The 18,644-nt window shown below is 31.3% G+C and overlaps 1 protein-coding gene across 6 annotated transcripts in view; it reads left to right on the top strand.

Moving 5' to 3' along the window:
- The window catches only part of norpA (no receptor potential A), a 56,047-nt gene that overhangs the window by 29,258 nt on the left and 8,145 nt on the right, over window positions 1-18,644 (top strand). For 3 of the 6 annotated variants that reach the window (XM_017175063.3, XM_017175064.3, XM_070287759.1), the window contains 10 exons: window positions 4,319-4,754; window positions 4,876-5,084; window positions 5,256-5,315; window positions 11,367-11,513; window positions 12,016-12,095; window positions 16,379-16,615; window positions 16,718-16,884; window positions 17,124-17,428; window positions 18,016-18,180; window positions 18,241-18,607. In XM_017175063.3, the coding sequence (XP_017030552.1) occupies window positions 4,905-5,084; window positions 5,256-5,315; window positions 11,367-11,513; window positions 12,016-12,095; window positions 16,379-16,615; window positions 16,718-16,884; window positions 17,124-17,428; window positions 18,016-18,180; window positions 18,241-18,607 (1,708 nt within the window). In that variant the 5' untranslated portion in view covers window positions 4,319-4,754; window positions 4,876-4,904. Of the gene's footprint in view, window positions 1-2,710; window positions 2,789-4,318; window positions 4,755-4,875; window positions 5,085-5,255; window positions 5,316-11,366; window positions 11,514-12,015; window positions 12,096-12,473; window positions 12,554-16,378; window positions 16,616-16,717; window positions 16,885-17,123; window positions 17,429-18,015; window positions 18,181-18,240; window positions 18,608-18,644 lie in introns of those variants that run through there. The other 3 variants (XM_070287758.1, XM_041775183.2, XM_017175065.3) reach the window with 3 other exon arrangements.

An 18,644-nucleotide genomic window follows, 5' to 3' on the forward strand; every position in this document is an offset into this window, starting at 1 on the left:
TGGAAAAAAAAGAAAAAAAAAGGCAGCGGGAAGGATGAATTCAAGTGCTTCGATTTCAGGAAAGTGTTGGGTTGTGCCACTTGGCAGAGAGAGAAAGAGAGATGGAGAAAGAGAGGGAGAGGGAGATGGAGATGGAGATGGAGAGCTCTTGCTAAATTATCACTGCTAAGCCAAAGCCTTGCAGCTCTTCCTTGAACTTTAATTTTATTGACAGCACATTTTATTGAACACTGAATTTTCCCCAATTAAAACTGTGAAATGGCTAAAAAGTTTTCCATACAAAATTTTGTAGTTACAGGGAAATGCTATTAATTGGGGGAAATAAATAATATTTTATATTAATAAACATCGTTAGAAATTACTGGAAAAAAAAAATTAACTTTAATTCTTTTTATATTAATTTTTTGTTAGTGACTTATGTGAAATATTATTTTGAGTAAATATTTATGTGTAAATTGCTTTTTAAAATATTTAAACTTAAATAAAAACGGTAATAATTATGTTTTTCATTTGCCAGTTCCTTGAAAGATTTTCTGATATAAATATTTATGTTTAAATTGTGTTTAAAAATATTCAAATTCATATAATTAACCTAATAATATATTTTTTATTAGAGAATTTTTTTTTTAATAATGTGTAAATTAATTTTTTGGTAAGGACTTATGTAAAATATTGTTTTGAGTAGATATTTATGTGTTACTTGTATTTTAAAATATTTAAATTTAAATAAAAACTATAATAATTCTATTTTTTTGAGAAGGTATTTCCTTTTAAATATTTTCAGCAATTAATTTTGTTGTGTAAATTGCGCTAAAAATATTAATGTTTATATAATAAAGATCATAATTATTTTTTTTTAGTGGGTAGTTATTTTTAAAATATTATCCGCATTTAATATTTATGTTTAAAATGTGTTTAAAAACATTCAAATTTATATATTACAAATAATTATAATTTTTTATTTGGTAATTCTGTAAAATATTATCTTACAAAAATATTTATGTATAAATTGCATGTAAAAATATCTAAATTTATTTGATAAAACCCAAGACAGGCACAATGTACCCCCTTAAATCCTGGTCCCTATTAGGCACATCACATTTTAAGTGAAGTGCATTGTCGCTCGAGTCCTTGTTTGTCCTCGAGCACCTTCCATCAGCTCCTCCTCCAGCTCTAGCTCCACTTGCTCCAGCATCCTTCCTCCTTCGTCCTTCGCTCTTGACACTGAGCTTTTGTTCGCTAATTCGCCAGCCCCGAAAGTTCAAAAGCGCAAAGAGCGTAAATTCATTAAACATTCGTGGAGCGGGGCGTGAAAGTATTTTTATTCTCTTCATTTTTTTTTTTTTTTTTTTTTTTTTTTTTTTAGAGTGTGCTCTGTGTGTGTCTGGCTAACGAGCTCTCCAAGTTTAACAATGAGCGAAATTTCGCAGCTCATTGAATTTGAAGTCATGTGTAACATGACAGCGAAAGGAAAAAAAAATAAAGGAAAAGCGAGGAAAGGCGGAAGAAATCACGGTTTTTCTCAAAAGCAGCGTCAAGTAATCAGTCAGCTATGTGTCTGTGTGTGTGTGAGGGAATGAATGAATTTGTGTATGTGTGTGTGAAGCGCATAAATGTCACACAAAGGACTCTGTCACAAAGTAGATATACGGTAGATGTATAAATAAAGCGAGTCCAGCCGCCAAAAAGGAGCCACGGAGGCGTGCCACAATGCACGGTTAAAAATTAGGGGTTTTAATTGTGGTATAAGGATGTTATATAGATTTTTGAAATATTAAATAAACTATATAATATGAAATTGTGAAATCTGGAGTATTTTAAACAATATCTCGATCATATTTTAATTTTGTTTTTATGTTTTAAATATAAATTCATTTTTTTTACCCAAAAGTTAAGGCTCTAGAAAAGCATACACTCATAAAAATATTTTTATATTAAAAAAAAAAATTAAAAGGAAAAGAAAGTTATTTTAAAAAAAAGTAATAATTTTTTTATATTAAAAAAAAAATTTAAATAAATAAATAAAAACAAAAAAAAAAAGTTAAGAAAAAGTAAAAATATTTTTATATTTAAAACAAGGAAAACAGGAAAAGTAAAAAAAAAATTGTATATAAAAAAAAAAACTAATTCAATTAATTAAAATTAAATTGTCAATTAAAATTAAATGTAAATAATATTAAATTTGTATGTATTATTATAATACTATTTTTTAATTTAAAACCACAGGCATTATATTATTTTATTTTATATATTTTTGTAATATTATTTTATATTTATTTCCAAAGCCTGCTTGAATTTTCTAGCTTAGTACTGGTCCTGCTGATATTTTTGTCTCAAAAAAAGAAAGGAATTTAAAAAAGCAACAAGCTGCGAGAGCAGTGCCAGTGCCACTTGAGTTTTTGTCCCCGAATTGGAATCAAAGTCAGGTGCACGAGGCCATGGCCGTTATGGTGATGTTCTGTCGCAGGTGGTTTCGGTGGGGGGGTTGGGTGGGGATTTTCATGGGGGAAGTCCCCAAAGTGCCGCCAAATCGAATCGCAGCGAAAAGAAATAGCGAGAACCTGTGGCCATGGCCCTGGCAATGCCGTCACTCGCTAATTCCATTAGTGTATCTTCTTCCTTCTTTTATTTTTTGGTATTTTTTTGTTGTTTTTTTTTGTTTGTTAGATGTTTTCTTGGCTTCCGGCTGCGGCGATTTGATGTTAGTTCAGTTTGTTGTCTGTCAGCTATCAGCCGGATCCGTGAGACACTGTTCCTGCTCCTAGTCCTGTTGCCTGTTAAAATCCTGGTTCGATAATTTCCATAAAAAACATCCCCTTTGGCGGGATAAAAGTTTCATCATTCGCGCCGAACGTCAAAGGCTCAACTTTAAAGTGGATTTTTGTTTTGTTTAGAAATTTTTTATGGTTTTTTTCTTTTCGAAAACTGTGTCAAACTCATAAAGTGTTCAGTTTGCAAATTGGCAAAGCGAATTTTGTGCGTGTGCGGAAAATTAGTCCAATTCGAATGCTAATTCAATTTTAAATAATTTTCCCAAAAAAAACTCGTTAAACTTTATGGGGTGAAATTGGTTTGCTGCCAATTATCAAAACGATTGCAAAAAATTCTTTAAATATATTCTTTATATTTTTTATAAATTATTAAGAATATTTTTAGTAAATGTTAAACATTTGTAAGTTATTAAGGATTAATTTTCCTATATTTTTTAAAATATAAAACATTTTAAATGTGTTTAAAAATTATATTTCTTATTTTAAATTCATTTTTAAACAAATATAAATTCCTTTTAAACTGTTTCGAAATGAAGGAAATTGCTGGTCTTTTAAATTGAATAAAGCACCAAGGCATTATTCAGCCACAAATTGGAAATTGGAAATTATAGTATGCAATACCATTGCAATAATAAAACCAAAGCCTTGATGGACATTGGACATCAAGGAGGCAGTGGACAGGATAAATGCATTTCCTTGAGTTTCGATTGTTGTTGATTTGACCACAAAAACAGTGAGAGAAATAAGGATCTTAGAAATTAAATGAATTAAATAAAAAACAAAAGAACTAAAAGAAAAGAAAAATAATAAATACATAAAAAAAAAAATAAATAAATAAAAAAACAAATAAAATAATAAATAAAAAAATAAATTAATTAATTAATTAAATTATAAAAAATAAAAATAAATAAAAAAACGGAATAAATTAATCAATTACTTAGTAAATAAATAAAAAGATAAATAAATGAATAAAGTAAAAACAGTAAAGTAACTAAAAAAATAAAATAAAATAAATAAGTAAAAAACTGAAAATAAATAAATAAATCAAAAAAATTAAATAAATTTGTTAATTAATAGGTAAAATAAAAAATAATAATAAGATAAATAAATGAATAAAGTAAAATAAAATAAATAAATAAACAAATAAAAAAGAAATGCATGAATTTATAAATAAACGTATAAATAAATGAAAAAATCAAGATTAATTAGCAAAAGCAATTCATTCAAAAAATTAAAAGTATATTTTTAAAAAATGGATTTGGTTTAAAATTAAGAAAATTAATAAATTTATTACCTATACTAAATATAAAAAATAAAAATAAACCCTTTAAAATGAGCAACAAATTACCTATTAAAGTTCACAATAATTAACGCATATATTTAACACCTTCCTAATACCTTTTTTTTGCCAAGTGCAGACTCATGTCTTTATTTCGTTCTGCGGCTTGCCACTTAATTATTATTGCAAGACCAAGCCCGTTGCTGCTGTCATGTCTAATGGTCCAATCTCTACATTTCTATTTTCCATTTTCCATTTCCCATTGCAGCCGAGCCGAGTCGAAAGCTTCGTTTTTTGGATAAAAAGGAACCTGAGGCTTCAGTTGCCTGGCAGTGCGGCAAGTGCAATCGAATCAAGTTCAATTAGCCAAGTTATTTCGAGCCTTCGAGCTGGACAATGTGATCTACAATAAATGCAATTGTACATAGAAAATATATAGTTCACACAGCGTCAGAGAGTCGAATGTGAAATTGATAAAAGCCTCGTAATACCCAGTATTCTGATCATGTCCCAAAACTGAAGGCCACAAGCTGAGAGCGAGCGAGAGAGTTAGAGGCAAAGAGAGAGAGATAGAGTGTGTGAGAGAGAGAGAAGAACTTGGATCTGGGCTAGATATATATCGCATGTGCACGATAACGGAAACGGAAGCGGCAACGGCAGCGGCAACGGAAACGGAAACAGCACCGGAAACGGAAGCGGCAAAGGTAATTGCAACTAAAATTAATTATTTGTATATCTTTATATTTTTTTTTTTGGTTAAATGGAATTAAAAAAAAAACGCTTTTTAAAACCATTATTTATTATTATATTATTCGTAACCCACAGTCACCATCCAGCGAACGCCGTGAGCAATAATGACCAAGAAGTACGAATTCGATTGGATTATTCCGGTTCCGCCGGAACTAACCACGGGCGCTGTCTTCGATCGCTGGTTCGAGAACGAAAAGGAGACAAAGGAGAATGATTTTGAGCGCGATGCCCTCTTCAAGGTCGACGAGTATGGCTTCTTTCTATACTGGAAGAGCGAGGGGCGGGTAAGTTTATAGAATATGTATATACTCTATATCATGTTGATTATTATATTATAAATTATAACATATTATTTTATATTATATATTAAAATATATTTTATATTATATATTATATATTAAGTTATATTTTATATTTTATTATATATTATTATATATATCTTTTTCCGCTTGCAGGATGGCGATGTCATTGAGTTGTGTCAAGTGAGCGACATTCGTGCGGGAGGAACTCCAAGGGTAAGTGGATATACATATATTTTATTTATAAATTGGGGAGAATGAATAATTATCTTTAAATATTTGCAAAATTTGAACTGAACATCTATACTTTAGGTTAAGGAAATAGTTGGTTCTTCAACAAAATGTTTTAATTTTTTTTATGCCGCTAAAATGTAATATTTTAATATTTAAATATTTCAAAATTAATTGAATTAAATTTAAAATGAATTAAAATTTAAAATCAATTACAATTTAAATTTAATTAAAATTTAAAATGAATTAAAATGTTAAATTAATTTAAATTTAAAATGAACTAAAATTTAAAATTAATTAAAATTTAAAATGAACTAAAATTTAAAATTAATTAAAATACATTACAATTTAAAATTAATTTAAATTAATTCTCTTTATGCTTTTTAATATTCTTAGATTATTCTGGTTCTTCAACTAAATGTTTTCAATAATTTATTGCTCAAATTGTATATTTTAATATTTCAATATTTAAATATTTTAAAAGTAAAAATATAATTATTTCTCTTTAGGCTTTTAAAAGATGATCTAATTATTCTTTAATTTCCTTTCATTAAAAAATCGTTTTATTAAGATTAAACAATGGCAAAGGCTTAAAGAATTAAGAAAGTAAACGTATTTATTACGAATTCATCTGAAATAGTTTAATTTTGTTACATTTACACTTTTTATTTATTTAAATTAAATTCTTATAATTATTTAAATAAATTTCATAGCTTTTTGTGCATTTTAAACACCAAAACCATTGTCTTAGCTTTACATCAAAATATAAAATAAAGACCAAAGGCAAACCAAACTGAAACAGATGATATAATATATATCAATTTAAATGAAATATATATCGTTTTTGATTCTATTTGTCTGCATTTTTAGCTGACACCTTGGCTTGGCTTTTCCGTTTTTCTTTTTGTAGTTTTCCTGCTGCCAAGTTTTGACTGAGTGCAGTTTCTTTTTTTTTCCCCCCACTTCCTGGCAGGATGAACTATCACAAAGCCATAAAACTGTCGTCCTGGGGAGAGAGTGTGGGTGTGACTGTGTGTGTGTCGGTTAATGTGTCAATATGTCACTTTTGCTCTCAATTGTTTTGCAGCCCAACACCATTTTGTGGATCAAAGTCGCCGTCTTCGACTTTGGAACGCATTTGTTCCATGCGCTAGATTTATTGTCACCGAGTCCTGTGTCCTGTGTCCCCTTTTATTTATTCCTTTGCTTTCAACATATGGCAACAGAGTGGATATATATATATATATATCCGGGGGTCTTGGACTGATAGAGTGATGTATTTGTGTTTGTCTGTCGGAGGAGGTCGCCTAAATGGAATTTATGACCGAGCACAGCCAACAGAAATAGACCGAAATGAAGCTCCATTTGGACCAATCCATCCATACTATATCTCCTCTATATATATATATATCTATATGTTTGTATATATACATATATATTTATGGCCAATGCAGGTGCTGCTTCAAGACTTGAACTAATTTAGATTTGCCATCCACAGTCCTCCCCCTGGTTTTTCCCCATTTCCCTGGCCTCAGCTCGCTTTGACACAGTTTTCCAAAAGGGACAGCAGGGACCTGAAAGTGAAACTAAAAGTGAAACTGATGCTGAAAACCGGAGACTTGGATGAGTGCATCCAACTGGCAACTGGCAGGGAGTGAGGGAGAGTTATTTTTCTTGCTGCATTCCAGCACATCCTTTGCCAGAGAGCCGCCCATTTGTCGGTTTTCCAGGCAACAAAATTATTTTTTAAGAGGGGTTTTTCTAGTAAAATTTTTAAATATATTTATAACTTTATGTAGTTTTTCTCAGAATTTGTTTGATTTTTAATGTGAAGAAAATCTCTTGTTTATATTATTTAAGGTGCTCAGTACTGAAGCTGAGATCCTTCATCCTCAGTTCTGAATCTAAAGTCCTTTTCCCCTCTCATTTGGCTCATTTTTAGCTGCAGGCAAGTCCTTTGACTCGCTTGCATGTGGGTTACAGGTGCATCTAAGGGAAAATGCAGAAAGGATTGGGGAAAAATTGAAAAAGGAGATGGAGAGATGGGGAGAAAGGACTACTAAGTGGCAGCCAGGTGTGGTCGCTGCTGGTAATGCTCCTCCTCCTCCTTCTCCTCCTCCTCCTCCATTCAATCGTGAACAGGCTTTCCATGGAAGCGGCTTAAGTTCAAACCGAGCAAAGGCTTAAAGCAAATGCAGCAGAAGAAAATATTTGTACAAATTGAAACTGAAAACAGGAAAAGGGAAAAGGAAAATACGAAAACATGACAGGAAATTGCATTTATTTGAAGCAGAAAATATTTAAAGTCGATATATTTAATTGTTTATTTACCTTTAAAAATGGCAACTGATTTTTTTTTTAATTTTCCAAATCACATTTTCAAGATATCTACGAAAATCCTCAGGTACTTCTAGCTTATTGTTATTTAATCAACATAGTTTTTTGTTTATTTTTATTTGTAAACAAAACTCGAAGAAGTCCTCTTTTGTTGAAAAAAAAAATCATGATTTTTGGCTTTTATTTGTTGGCAACTTGAGAACCAACTGAGGGGGTACCCGTTGAGTCTGTCGTGACCAGTTTCTGTCACTTTTAGGCCCCCCCCCCCCCCCAACTTGTTCAACCCTTTAACATCTTTTGTGCTCTCCCGAGTGATTCCACTAGCTCTTGTCCTTTCTAAATTCAATTAAAATGCAAAATAAACAGCAAAGAGCTAAAGCTGCCGGAAATTCCCATAATGAACACATACAGAAGTGCTTGTGCGTGTAAGTGTTGTGTATGCCAAAATTGTTGACCACAAATAGGATGACCAAAAGGAAAATGTCTATAAGAGTTTAGGGAAAAAGTTTGGAAAAAGAAATATATTTATTTATTTATACAAAATTAGTATGAAACTAAGAGCCAACTTAAAGTTTAGAGCCGTATCAGCTTAGGCCTTTGGCTAAAAAAAAAAAAACATAATCAGGCCTCGGTTTTTTGGGGTATTTCCTCTATTGAAAAAATTACATATTCTAGGGTTTCCCTATTCTATTAAATATATATCGTCAAAATAACTAGAAATTCAGGAAACACCCTAAATAATTGTTTTTATAAAAATGGTTTTTTTTTGGACATGTAACCTTAGGTCACATTATTTTCCTTCATTTTTGAATTCACCAAATTTTGGTCACACTAGCTTACTTGTATATATAAATAGCTGCTCAGTTTCAACAATTCATTCGGTTGTGGGCCTTTGACCTAGAAGGTCCTGTGGCTTTTAACTAGCTTTTCTTTTATTTTCTTCTTTTTGTTTTCTTAATTAACATTCTTTCTTTTTTTTTGTGTTTTTATTTTTACGGTTAAAACGGTACCTCCTGAACGCATTGATTCAGTTGGAATGATCATTATGTTTTAATTATTTTTATTTTATTTTACTACTTAAAAATATATATATATATATTTTGAAATTAATTGCTTTGACATCAAATTTTTCAGACAATTTTGTTACGTGCTTTATTTATTTTATTTCTTTTATTTATTTAGTTTAGTTTAAAATTGCCTGTGGAGTCGTTGGAAAGTTAAAACCTGAAGAGCGATGATTATGTTTTATTTTGTGTTTATTTTATTTTACAACTAAAAAAATTAATGTTTTTTATGAACCAATTGCTTTAACAAGTTCTCGCATATTATAGCTGGAGCGTTTTCAATAAGTTTTTTAAAAATACCTTGTGGGTTATGTTGAAATTATGATATATTTTATTTTTATTTTAATTTAAAATTTAAAAAATAAACATAGAATGTTTTCGCAAATAATGGCTGGAGCGTTTTCAAATATATAAAAGTGCCAGTAAGGTTTTTCAGATGCCTGCAATAGCATTGGAGTGAATTAGAACTGAACTCCTCATGAACAGATTGATTTTTGGAATGATGATTCTTTTTTATTTTATTTTACAATAATAAATATTAATTTAATTTCTGCTTGGAGCTGGAGCTAGTTAGTTTTAACTAACTAATATATAAAATATTTTTTAACACGAAAAATATATAAATTGTAATTAAAACTAAAGAAATAAAAATAAAATCAAAGAAAAAAAACTGAAACCTGCCTGAATACCTCAGTGTGTCTTGAGTGCTTTGCCATCACTTGAAATGTTTGGTCATCAATATTAAATCAGTGAGCCGCACACACATACACTTACACACTTAAAGCTGAAGGAAAAAGGAGCTGCCAGGACGCATGCCCCAAAAGCCTTGCACAATGAACCATTAAAAGTTGCTTCGTTTGGCAGAGGGAAACCGCAGAAAAAAAAAGAAAAAAAAAGCTGCCTGAAAATAAATAAAAACCCGAAAAGAAATATTGAAAACGAAAAATTTGAGCTTGGTTGCAGTTTTCCTTTCCACCGACTTTTCCTGGCTTTTAGTTTTTCTCCCTCTCTTTTTTTTGACGCTTTTCAATAATGCACAAGGAAGCTGTGCAGGGCAAAAAAAAAAGTGCCAGAGGAAGGCAAACAAAGTACAGGACCAAATAAAAAGGAAGAAACATGAAACGAAATAAAATGAGGGAAAGAATAAGGCGAACAAAAACTTGTATAACATTTGCTTTCACTTTATTTGTGCTGCTTCAAAGCGACCAAACGGGGGGGAGGCTGACTTATTTAGCACTCGAAAGTATGCTACAGTTCCTGCTGCTGCCTCCTGGCTCCTGCCACCCCTTGTCCTCGCAAATTGCACTCGAACTGATTGAGCTATTGATGGTGGTGTATGAGTGTGTGTGTGTGTGTGTGTGTGTGTATCCTGGCAAGGTGAGGAAATCTCCTTGGCGGGGTCTCTGCATAATTCAATTTCCTTTAAGAAATTCAACGTTTAAGTGGAAGGACTTTTCAAAGAGCATTTAAGTTATTTAAGGCGATAAAATACTAGGAAAATATCACCGAAAGTAATAATAATAATAAATAAATTAATAAATATTTTAAATAATAATAATAATAAAGAAATAAATAATTAAAAAAATAATTTAATAATTTAAAAAATAATTAAATATTTAAAAAACTTTTTAAATAATTAATTAAAATAATAATAAAAATAAATAAATAAAATAAAATAATATTAAATAAATAAATGAATAAATAACCAAATAAAAATAATTAAAATATAAATATTATTATTTTTATTATACATACAAAAAATAATAATATTTTTATTATTTTAATTATTTTTATTATTTTTATTATTTTTTATTATTATAAAAATAATAAAAATAATAAAAATAAATTAATAATGAATTAATACATAAATAATTTAAATAATAATAATAAATAAATGGTTTTGAATCTATAATATTTGTAATAACAATCATAAATACATTTATAAATATTTAAAATAATAATAATAATAAATAGTTTTAAATCTATAAATGTGAAATATACAGCATTTATCTTATTTTAGGCATCCTTTTTAAGGGTTTTTTTTTTTTATTTATATAAATAATTAAAATAATAATAAATACATGATTAAATAAATAAATAAATGATTAAATAAAAAAATAATAATAATACAAACAATTTTGAATCTTTAAATATACAATTTACAGAAAGCATCTTATTTTAGGCAGCAGTGTTTTCATGGCACTACCATAATTCAATATTTAAAACATTTTTTATTTACTCTTTTCTCTTAAATAAATAAATTTACAATATTTTTCCTATTATCCTTCCTGGTTTTAAGTTCCTAAATAAATTACTTGCAATTAAATTTAAATTCTGAACCAAAAAATAAAGAGGCTAAAATGGAAAAAGTACACAGCATTTAATTGTTGCTGACGAAGGCCAACATACAAAAAATAGGGAAACTAGAATGAAAATATCTGTATATACATATATATCCTTGACTCCGCGCAATGCTGCACAAATGTTGATAAATGTATTTTGCCGCTCCTCCCCGGCCTTGATTAATGATGCGACTGGGAGATTAATGTTCCCCGATGCTGGGATTGGAATCGGTACTACCGATGCCGTTCCGTTGCAAATTGCAGTCATAGTAATTACCATTCTGCTCTTACAGGATCCAAAGATACTCGATAAGGTGACCAAAAAGAACGGAACCAATATACCGGAACTGGATAAACGATCCCTAACGATCTGTTCGAACACGGACTATATCAATATAACATATCATCATGTTATTTGTCCAGATGCGGCAACAGCCAAGGTAAGTCCAAGGTTACATTATTTTATTTTATTATATTATTTTAAAATAACGGAAGGAGTGACTGAGGGGAAAGCAGTGATCGGAGGAGCAATAAACTCTCATTAAGCGTAGTGTATACATTTCCTTGCATAAACATACAAAACGATATTTATTTCTTAATTTAAGAACTGCTAGGGTGGACCTTTATAAATAAAAACAGATATTTTTATTTGTCAACACTGCGTATGAGTGATATTTATACAATATACTGAATATTACTCATACGCCAGGTATTCATAGAGTGACAAAAAGGAAATAAAAAAATTCTAAAAATTTTGAGAAAATTAAGAAACAGATTCTCCAAGTAACATAATTAATTTTTTGATTATTTTACCTTTTAATATTATTATCACTTTAAACAAGGTCCACTCCAAGGCATTGATACACTGAAATAAATAGAAATTGCTCGAGCATATACACTCACATACCGATTCTCCCATCGAATATATCCCTTTACTTTTAGATCTGGCTAGATGGCATACGAAAAATAACGCATAATGTCAAAGCGAACAATATCTGCCCCATGATGTGTCTGCGGAAACAGTAAGTGGGCGTGTTTCCAACCCGTACCTTCATGTCACAACTTGTCCTCCTTGCATCCTCTCATCGTTTTGTCCAGCGTCCTGTGGCCAGTGGCCAGTGTCCTGGCCCCGAGACCCTTGTTACCTCTTTCCCTTTTCCTTTCCCTCCCTCTTCCCCTTCCCCTCTGCCGCATTAATTCCACTTGCTGCACCTCACACGATTACACTGTGTGTACATAATTGCATCGATTGTTCCGTTACGTTCCGTTCTCTCTCTTCTCTCTGTGCCTCTGCATGCCGTTTCTTCTCGTTCTTCTTCACTGCGTTATTGTTATTGTTGCCTTTTCTCTCTCCATCTCTGTCGCTGTCTAACTTGTACATAACCATCTCGCTCGCACAGAGCTGGCAAAAGATGTTGCGTCAAATCACGCATAACAATCGGGCCACGAATGTGTGTCCTCGCACCAATCTGATGAAGCAGTAAGTACGAGTCCTTGTCAAAGGGGAACCCAACCGAAAATTAGTCCCTTATGGGATATACACAGGAAGAATCAGGCACCTTTAATTGGGTCTAAAGATGCAGGAAGCCAGTTTTGTGTAGTTTAAATGTAATAACTTATTATGTTGCTATGACACTGAGATAAAAATTGGGATTTAGCTGAGAAAAAACACACTAAAATTATGCCAGATTAAGGAAGTAATGTAAATTTGATGCTGAATTTTAAAATTAAAACAGTTTAAGTTTTAAAATTTTCAAATTTGCGCATTATGCAGTTATGACACTAAGGTCTTATTTTGGAATTACCTGAAAAAGAGCCCCTAAACAGTGCTAGATGTTAGAAAATATATTTAAAAATATTAAATTACAATTTATCATTCATTAAAACCTTAACAATTATTTTAAGAAAATCGAAAATAGCGAATTATGCCTGTATAACACTGAGAATAAATTAAAAAGAAACACTTTAATGTATGCCAGATAATGAAAACCTTTAAAAATCTCTTCATAAAGTAATTAAAATTATTTTAGTAACTCAATCATAAGAAATCATAAGATATTTCTCCCTAAATAGAATCATAAAATATCAAACGATTTTTCTACCTAATAATTAGAGTGTCATACCATCTTTAAGTAAGTAAGTTTCAAGGGTTTTAGATGTAAGTAGACAAAGTTCCCTATGTATTGTAAGGTAAGTATATACTTTATGCCTTAACTTCTAATTAATAAATAATTATTTATAAATAATAAAAATTCGCACCAAGTTCCCCTTTAATTTAAGGCCTTAATTAATCATTCAAATCCTGCCAAGGTCTTATCGAATTTAAGGCCTTAATTCCCACCAAGTTCTCCTTTATTTAAAGTCTTAATTATAAATTCAATTCCCACCAAGTTCCCCTATAATTTAATTCCTTAATTAATGAATGAAATTCCCCTGAAACTTATCATTTAATTAAAGACCTTAACTATATTATATTTCGCTTCGGCGAAATGCAAGTTGTGACTACTGGGAAACCATTGTTGCTACTGCACTTCCCTTTTCTGAAACTGAAATTCCATCCGTTTACATTTCGCCACAACATCATCGTCTGTTTGGTCTTTCGGGTCAATTATTCGCATTCTTGTCTGTTATTAATTTCCTGATTGGCGATTACGCAATTCCGGGAACCCCACAGCCTGGCTGCAATTCGATCCTTGGGCCAAAGACTCGACTTTCTATTCCCCGCCAGTCGTTGTCCATGGTCCACTTTTTGGCTCTAAATAAATTCATATTATTTGCATTCTCTGGCCGCCGTGAGGAAAAGTGTTTGAAAGGGGGCTGGGAGAAGGACTTTCTGGGTGGGGCTGCTGTTCTTTTTCCCACCGGGAATGGGGTGAAAATACCAATACCAAATGAGGTGCTAGAAGAAGGTTTTTGGGAAAATAGAGAAAATATTAATTTTATAATACAAAACAAGGAATTAAAATTGGGAATTTCTGGACAACAAAATTATGAGCCAATAAAAAATATATTTTTATTTCTTGTTTATGAAAATATAAATTACAAATTAGACTTTGATATATATTGTTCGAAAATTACTACTATTAATAATACTTAATAAATTTTAAGCAATTATTATTATTAAAAGTATATTATAATATTTATTATTATTATTATTTAACAATTGGTACTTTTAATAATAATAATTAAACTTAAACAATTATTATTATTATTAGAAAAATTCACATAATATTTATCAAAGTCCAATTTGTAATTAATATTTTTATAAACAAATTATATTTGTATGTATATTTTGTTTTTCAACAAAAAACCCTACCCTTTTTTTGGCCTACATTTAAGTTGAATTTGTTTTGGGTTTCCGCTTTTAACAAGTGTGGGCGTTGCCCTAGAATGGTTGGTTATAAATTCCAGGCCTGGCCATTGAAAATTGGGTTAAACCGTCCAAAAGTTTGCCTCGAAACGAATGCATTCAATAGGCCAAAAGTGTCTGATGATGACCACGGTTCCTGAGGTTCCTGCCTCCTCCGTGTCCCTGGGGTAGATGAAAGGCGGCAACTGAACTGTGGTTCATTGGATATGCGTTGCCTGCGGTGAACTCTATTCCCAGTCGACTGTGTGCCAGGTCCTGGGGTGAGGATAACTACACTGTAAAAAAGAAAGTATAAGAAAATGAAAAAAGGTTTCATTTTTACAAATACAAATGTGTTTTTAATAGTTTCTTATAAAATCGGTTGAATTTCCTAATGTTTTTTTAACATCAATATTTGTTAATGTTTTTGATATATTTTTTTTTATTTATATTAATTATATGAAGAAAAAAGTATACGAAAAATTTAAAATTAAAAAAGATTTAAGTTCAATTTCCTTGAATAAAAATATATTTTTAATAGTTTCTTATAAGATTTGATGAATTTCTTAAATTGATTTTTTTTTATAAATATTTGTTAAGATTTTTTAATGTTTTTGATATATATTTTTTTTTATTAATATTAATGTTCTATATATATATTATTTATATTATTAAATAACGAAAAAAGTATAAGAAAAATTAAAAAAAAAAGATTTGAGTTAAGTTTTCTTAAAAACAAATTTATTTTAAATATTTTCTTCTAAGATTTATTAATTTTCTTAATTGTTTTTAATTAATATTAATTTTAAAACCTTACTTGGTGATACTTTTCTCTGAGTGGAACGAAGAAAGTAAAGGAAAAATTTTAATTTTCAATTTCAAAATAAGATAAATATCTTCAAAAACTAATTTATGTTAAATATTTTCTTATATTATATTTAATTTTCTTAATTGTTTTTTATTAATTTTAAATTTAAAACCTTACTTGGTGCTCCAAGTTTCTCCAAGTGTTCTAACTTTAAGAGGGGTTTTCGGGTTGAAAAGTTGGAAAAGTGCATTTAACGAACCACCGTGTTAACCACCGATAAGGGCAACACCTTGGCCGAATAGGGAACAAGAGAAGGAGTAGGAATAGAAGTAGGAGGATTGTAGCAGTGTAGGTGCAATGTAGGCGTGGCACACAGGTGGGGCATGTTGCATGTTTCGTCGTCCTTGTTTGCAATTTGTTTCTGATTGCATTATTTATGCGTCATTCAACAGCGGGGTTGCAATTACTTGACCCGGAGAACGTGAGCGGCCAAAAAGTGTATGGAATTGGTACTAAAAGCCGTCGGGATATAGACCATAGACCATGTGTCCAGTGGTCAGTTGGCCATGCAAATTGTGACCAGGCTGTAAGCTCTCTTTCGTTTCAATTAGTTATGAGTTTGGCTCGTTAATCATCTGCGTAAGGGATCAGCCTGAACTTGATTGCTAATCAATATTGAATTCGATTACCAAACGGCCGTCAGCTTAGGCATTAAGATGTGACTCTGAGGGGGGTGGCTGCCAGAAAATAGTGTTTATTTTCCAATCAATTTTCAGGGCTATCAGAGATATTATTTTAATTTAAATTGGGCCAAAAGGCAAATTTATGAATATTCTGATGAAGATGTAATCTTTATACTTTAAACTATCCCTATTTTTAAGGTATTTAGCTTTTACAGAATTATTTTAAACCACTCTCTCCTTATAAACCAGGTATGTTGACTTGTTTTGTTCGAGTTTTACTAATTATTTCAACAAATTAAGTATGCTTGTTGTTGTTACTGCTTGTCACTGCCATTTTAATTGCATTACATCCCCAAAAACTCCCCCTCTTACAAGGGAAACCCCCTTATAGAACTTCCTAGAAAAGAAAACAAATTAAAAGCCTGAAAAAATACTTCTCTCTCTGCGATGCTCATATAAACCTAGTTGGATGCGATTGAGTTACTGCGTTGAAAAAAGCGGCAAAATTCCAGTTAAAACGCTGGCCAAGACCTTTGCCTCTGGCAAAACGGAAAAGCTGGTCTACACTTGCATCAAGGATGCTGGCCTGCCGGATGACAAGAATGCCACGATGACCAAGGAGCAGTTTACCTTTGATAAGTTTTATGCTTTGTATCACAAGGTGTGTCCACGCAATGACATTGAGGAGTTGTTTACATCCATGTGAGTAGAATGAAGATTTAATTACAATTTATATTACATTGTATATTTAATATACATAAAATTAATATTTATAACATATTTTTTAATATCCTTAAAAAACAGCACCAAGGGCAAGCAGGATTTCATTAGTCTGGAGCAGTTCATCCAGTTTATGAATGACAAACAACGTGATCCTCGCATGAACGAGATCCTTTATCCACTTTACGAGGAGAAGCGCTGCACGGAGATTATCAATGACTACGAGCTGGATGAGGAGAAGAAAAAGAGTGGTAAGTTATAAAAAAGTAATCTGAAAAATTAATTATAATAATTTAATTAAGTTATAAATAACTAATCTCAAAAATAAATTATATTTATAATTAAATAGATTTATTTTGAGAAATTTCCAAAGATTAAACTAGGATTTATTATTAATTAAATATTTCGATTTATTTTTTATTAATTATACTACATAAATTATTAATTATATTACATATATTTTTAACTATAACAAATATTATTCCTCTAGTTCAACTCTCTTTGGACGGCTTCAAGCGCTATCTTATGTCCGATGAGAATGCTCCCGTATTCCTGGATCGACTGGACTTCTACATGGAAATGGACCAGCCTCTGGCCCATTACTACATCAATAGTTCGCATAACACCTACTTGTCTGGTCGTCAGATTGGAGGCAAGAGCTCCGTGGAGATGTACCGTCAAACGCTGCTCGCCGGCTGTCGCTGTGTGGAGCTGGACTGCTGGAATGGCAAGGGAGAGGATGAGGAGCCCATTGTTACCCACGGTCATGCCTACTGCACGGAAATTCTGTTCAAGGTGGGTTTTGTTTACCTATAAATTATAAAGAAAGAATAAAGGAATCTATTGAGTATAAAAATTAAAGAGATTAATTTTGAGGCATTTTCAAAGCTTAACTTTAATATTAATTATTTTCATAAAAAATGCCACTAAACTGCTAAAAAGGAACATAAATTAAAAAAAACTATAATTAGTTTTTCTATTGAAATATATATTTTACATATAATTTATAAATTATATATAAGTATTTTACTTATTTTTATTAACAAATAAATGGAGAAATAATCAGTCTAATTTAAGCGAAATTTTTATTATTTTGCAGGTCAATTTTTCAAAAATTTAATTTAACTAATTAATTTTTTAAGTAATTGTTTTTTAATTTTCTGTAAATTAAAGTGACAAGGGGAATTTGCACCTATTTTGCTGGATAATTTTGCATAAAAACCATGGCAAATTTGTCCTAAATTTACCAGGATTTACTAGTCTTTCAGGCAGTTGGAAATTTATTAATAAAAAGAAAAGGTCTTTCATTATAAATCTATAAATATATATTTAACTTAAATAATTATCTTAAAAAATCGATTAATACTTGTGTTACTTTACAGGACTGCATCCAAGCCATCGCGGACTGCGCCTTTGTATCCTCGGAGTATCCAGTGATTCTGTCCTTTGAGAACCACTGCAACCGTGCCCAGCAATACAAGCTGGCCAAATACTGTGATGACTTCTTCGGTGATCTGCTACTGAAGGAGCCGCTTTCGGATCATCCGGTAAGTGTGAATAAATTCCCCATAAATATATTTCCATAAACCCATTACCCTCCCACCCAGCTGGATCCTGGTCTACCTTTGCCACCACCCTGCAAGCTGAAGCGCAAGATTCTCATCAAGAACAAACGCATGAAGCCGGAGGTGGAAAAGGTGGAGCTTGAGTTGTGGCTGAAAGGCGAACTGAAGACGGACGATGATCCTGAGGAGGATGCAAGTGCTGGCAAACCGCCAGAGGCAGCGGCTGCTCCAGCGCCAGCACCCGAGGCAGCGGCAGCCGCCGAAGGTGCCGCCGAGGGTGGTGGTGGAGCCGAGGCTGAGGCTGCTGCTGCCAATTACAGTGGCTCCACCACCAATGTCCATCCGTGGCTATCATCCATGGTCAATTATGCGCAGCCCATCAAGTTTCAGGGCTTTGACAAGGCAATCGGTAAGGATTATCTTTGCCAAAAACACAAGAAATTATA

This window comes from Drosophila kikkawai, chromosome X (genome assembly GCF_030179895.1).
Source record: "Drosophila kikkawai strain 14028-0561.14 chromosome X, DkikHiC1v2, whole genome shotgun sequence".
Lineage (NCBI taxonomy): Eukaryota > Metazoa > Arthropoda > Insecta > Diptera > Drosophilidae > Drosophila > Drosophila kikkawai.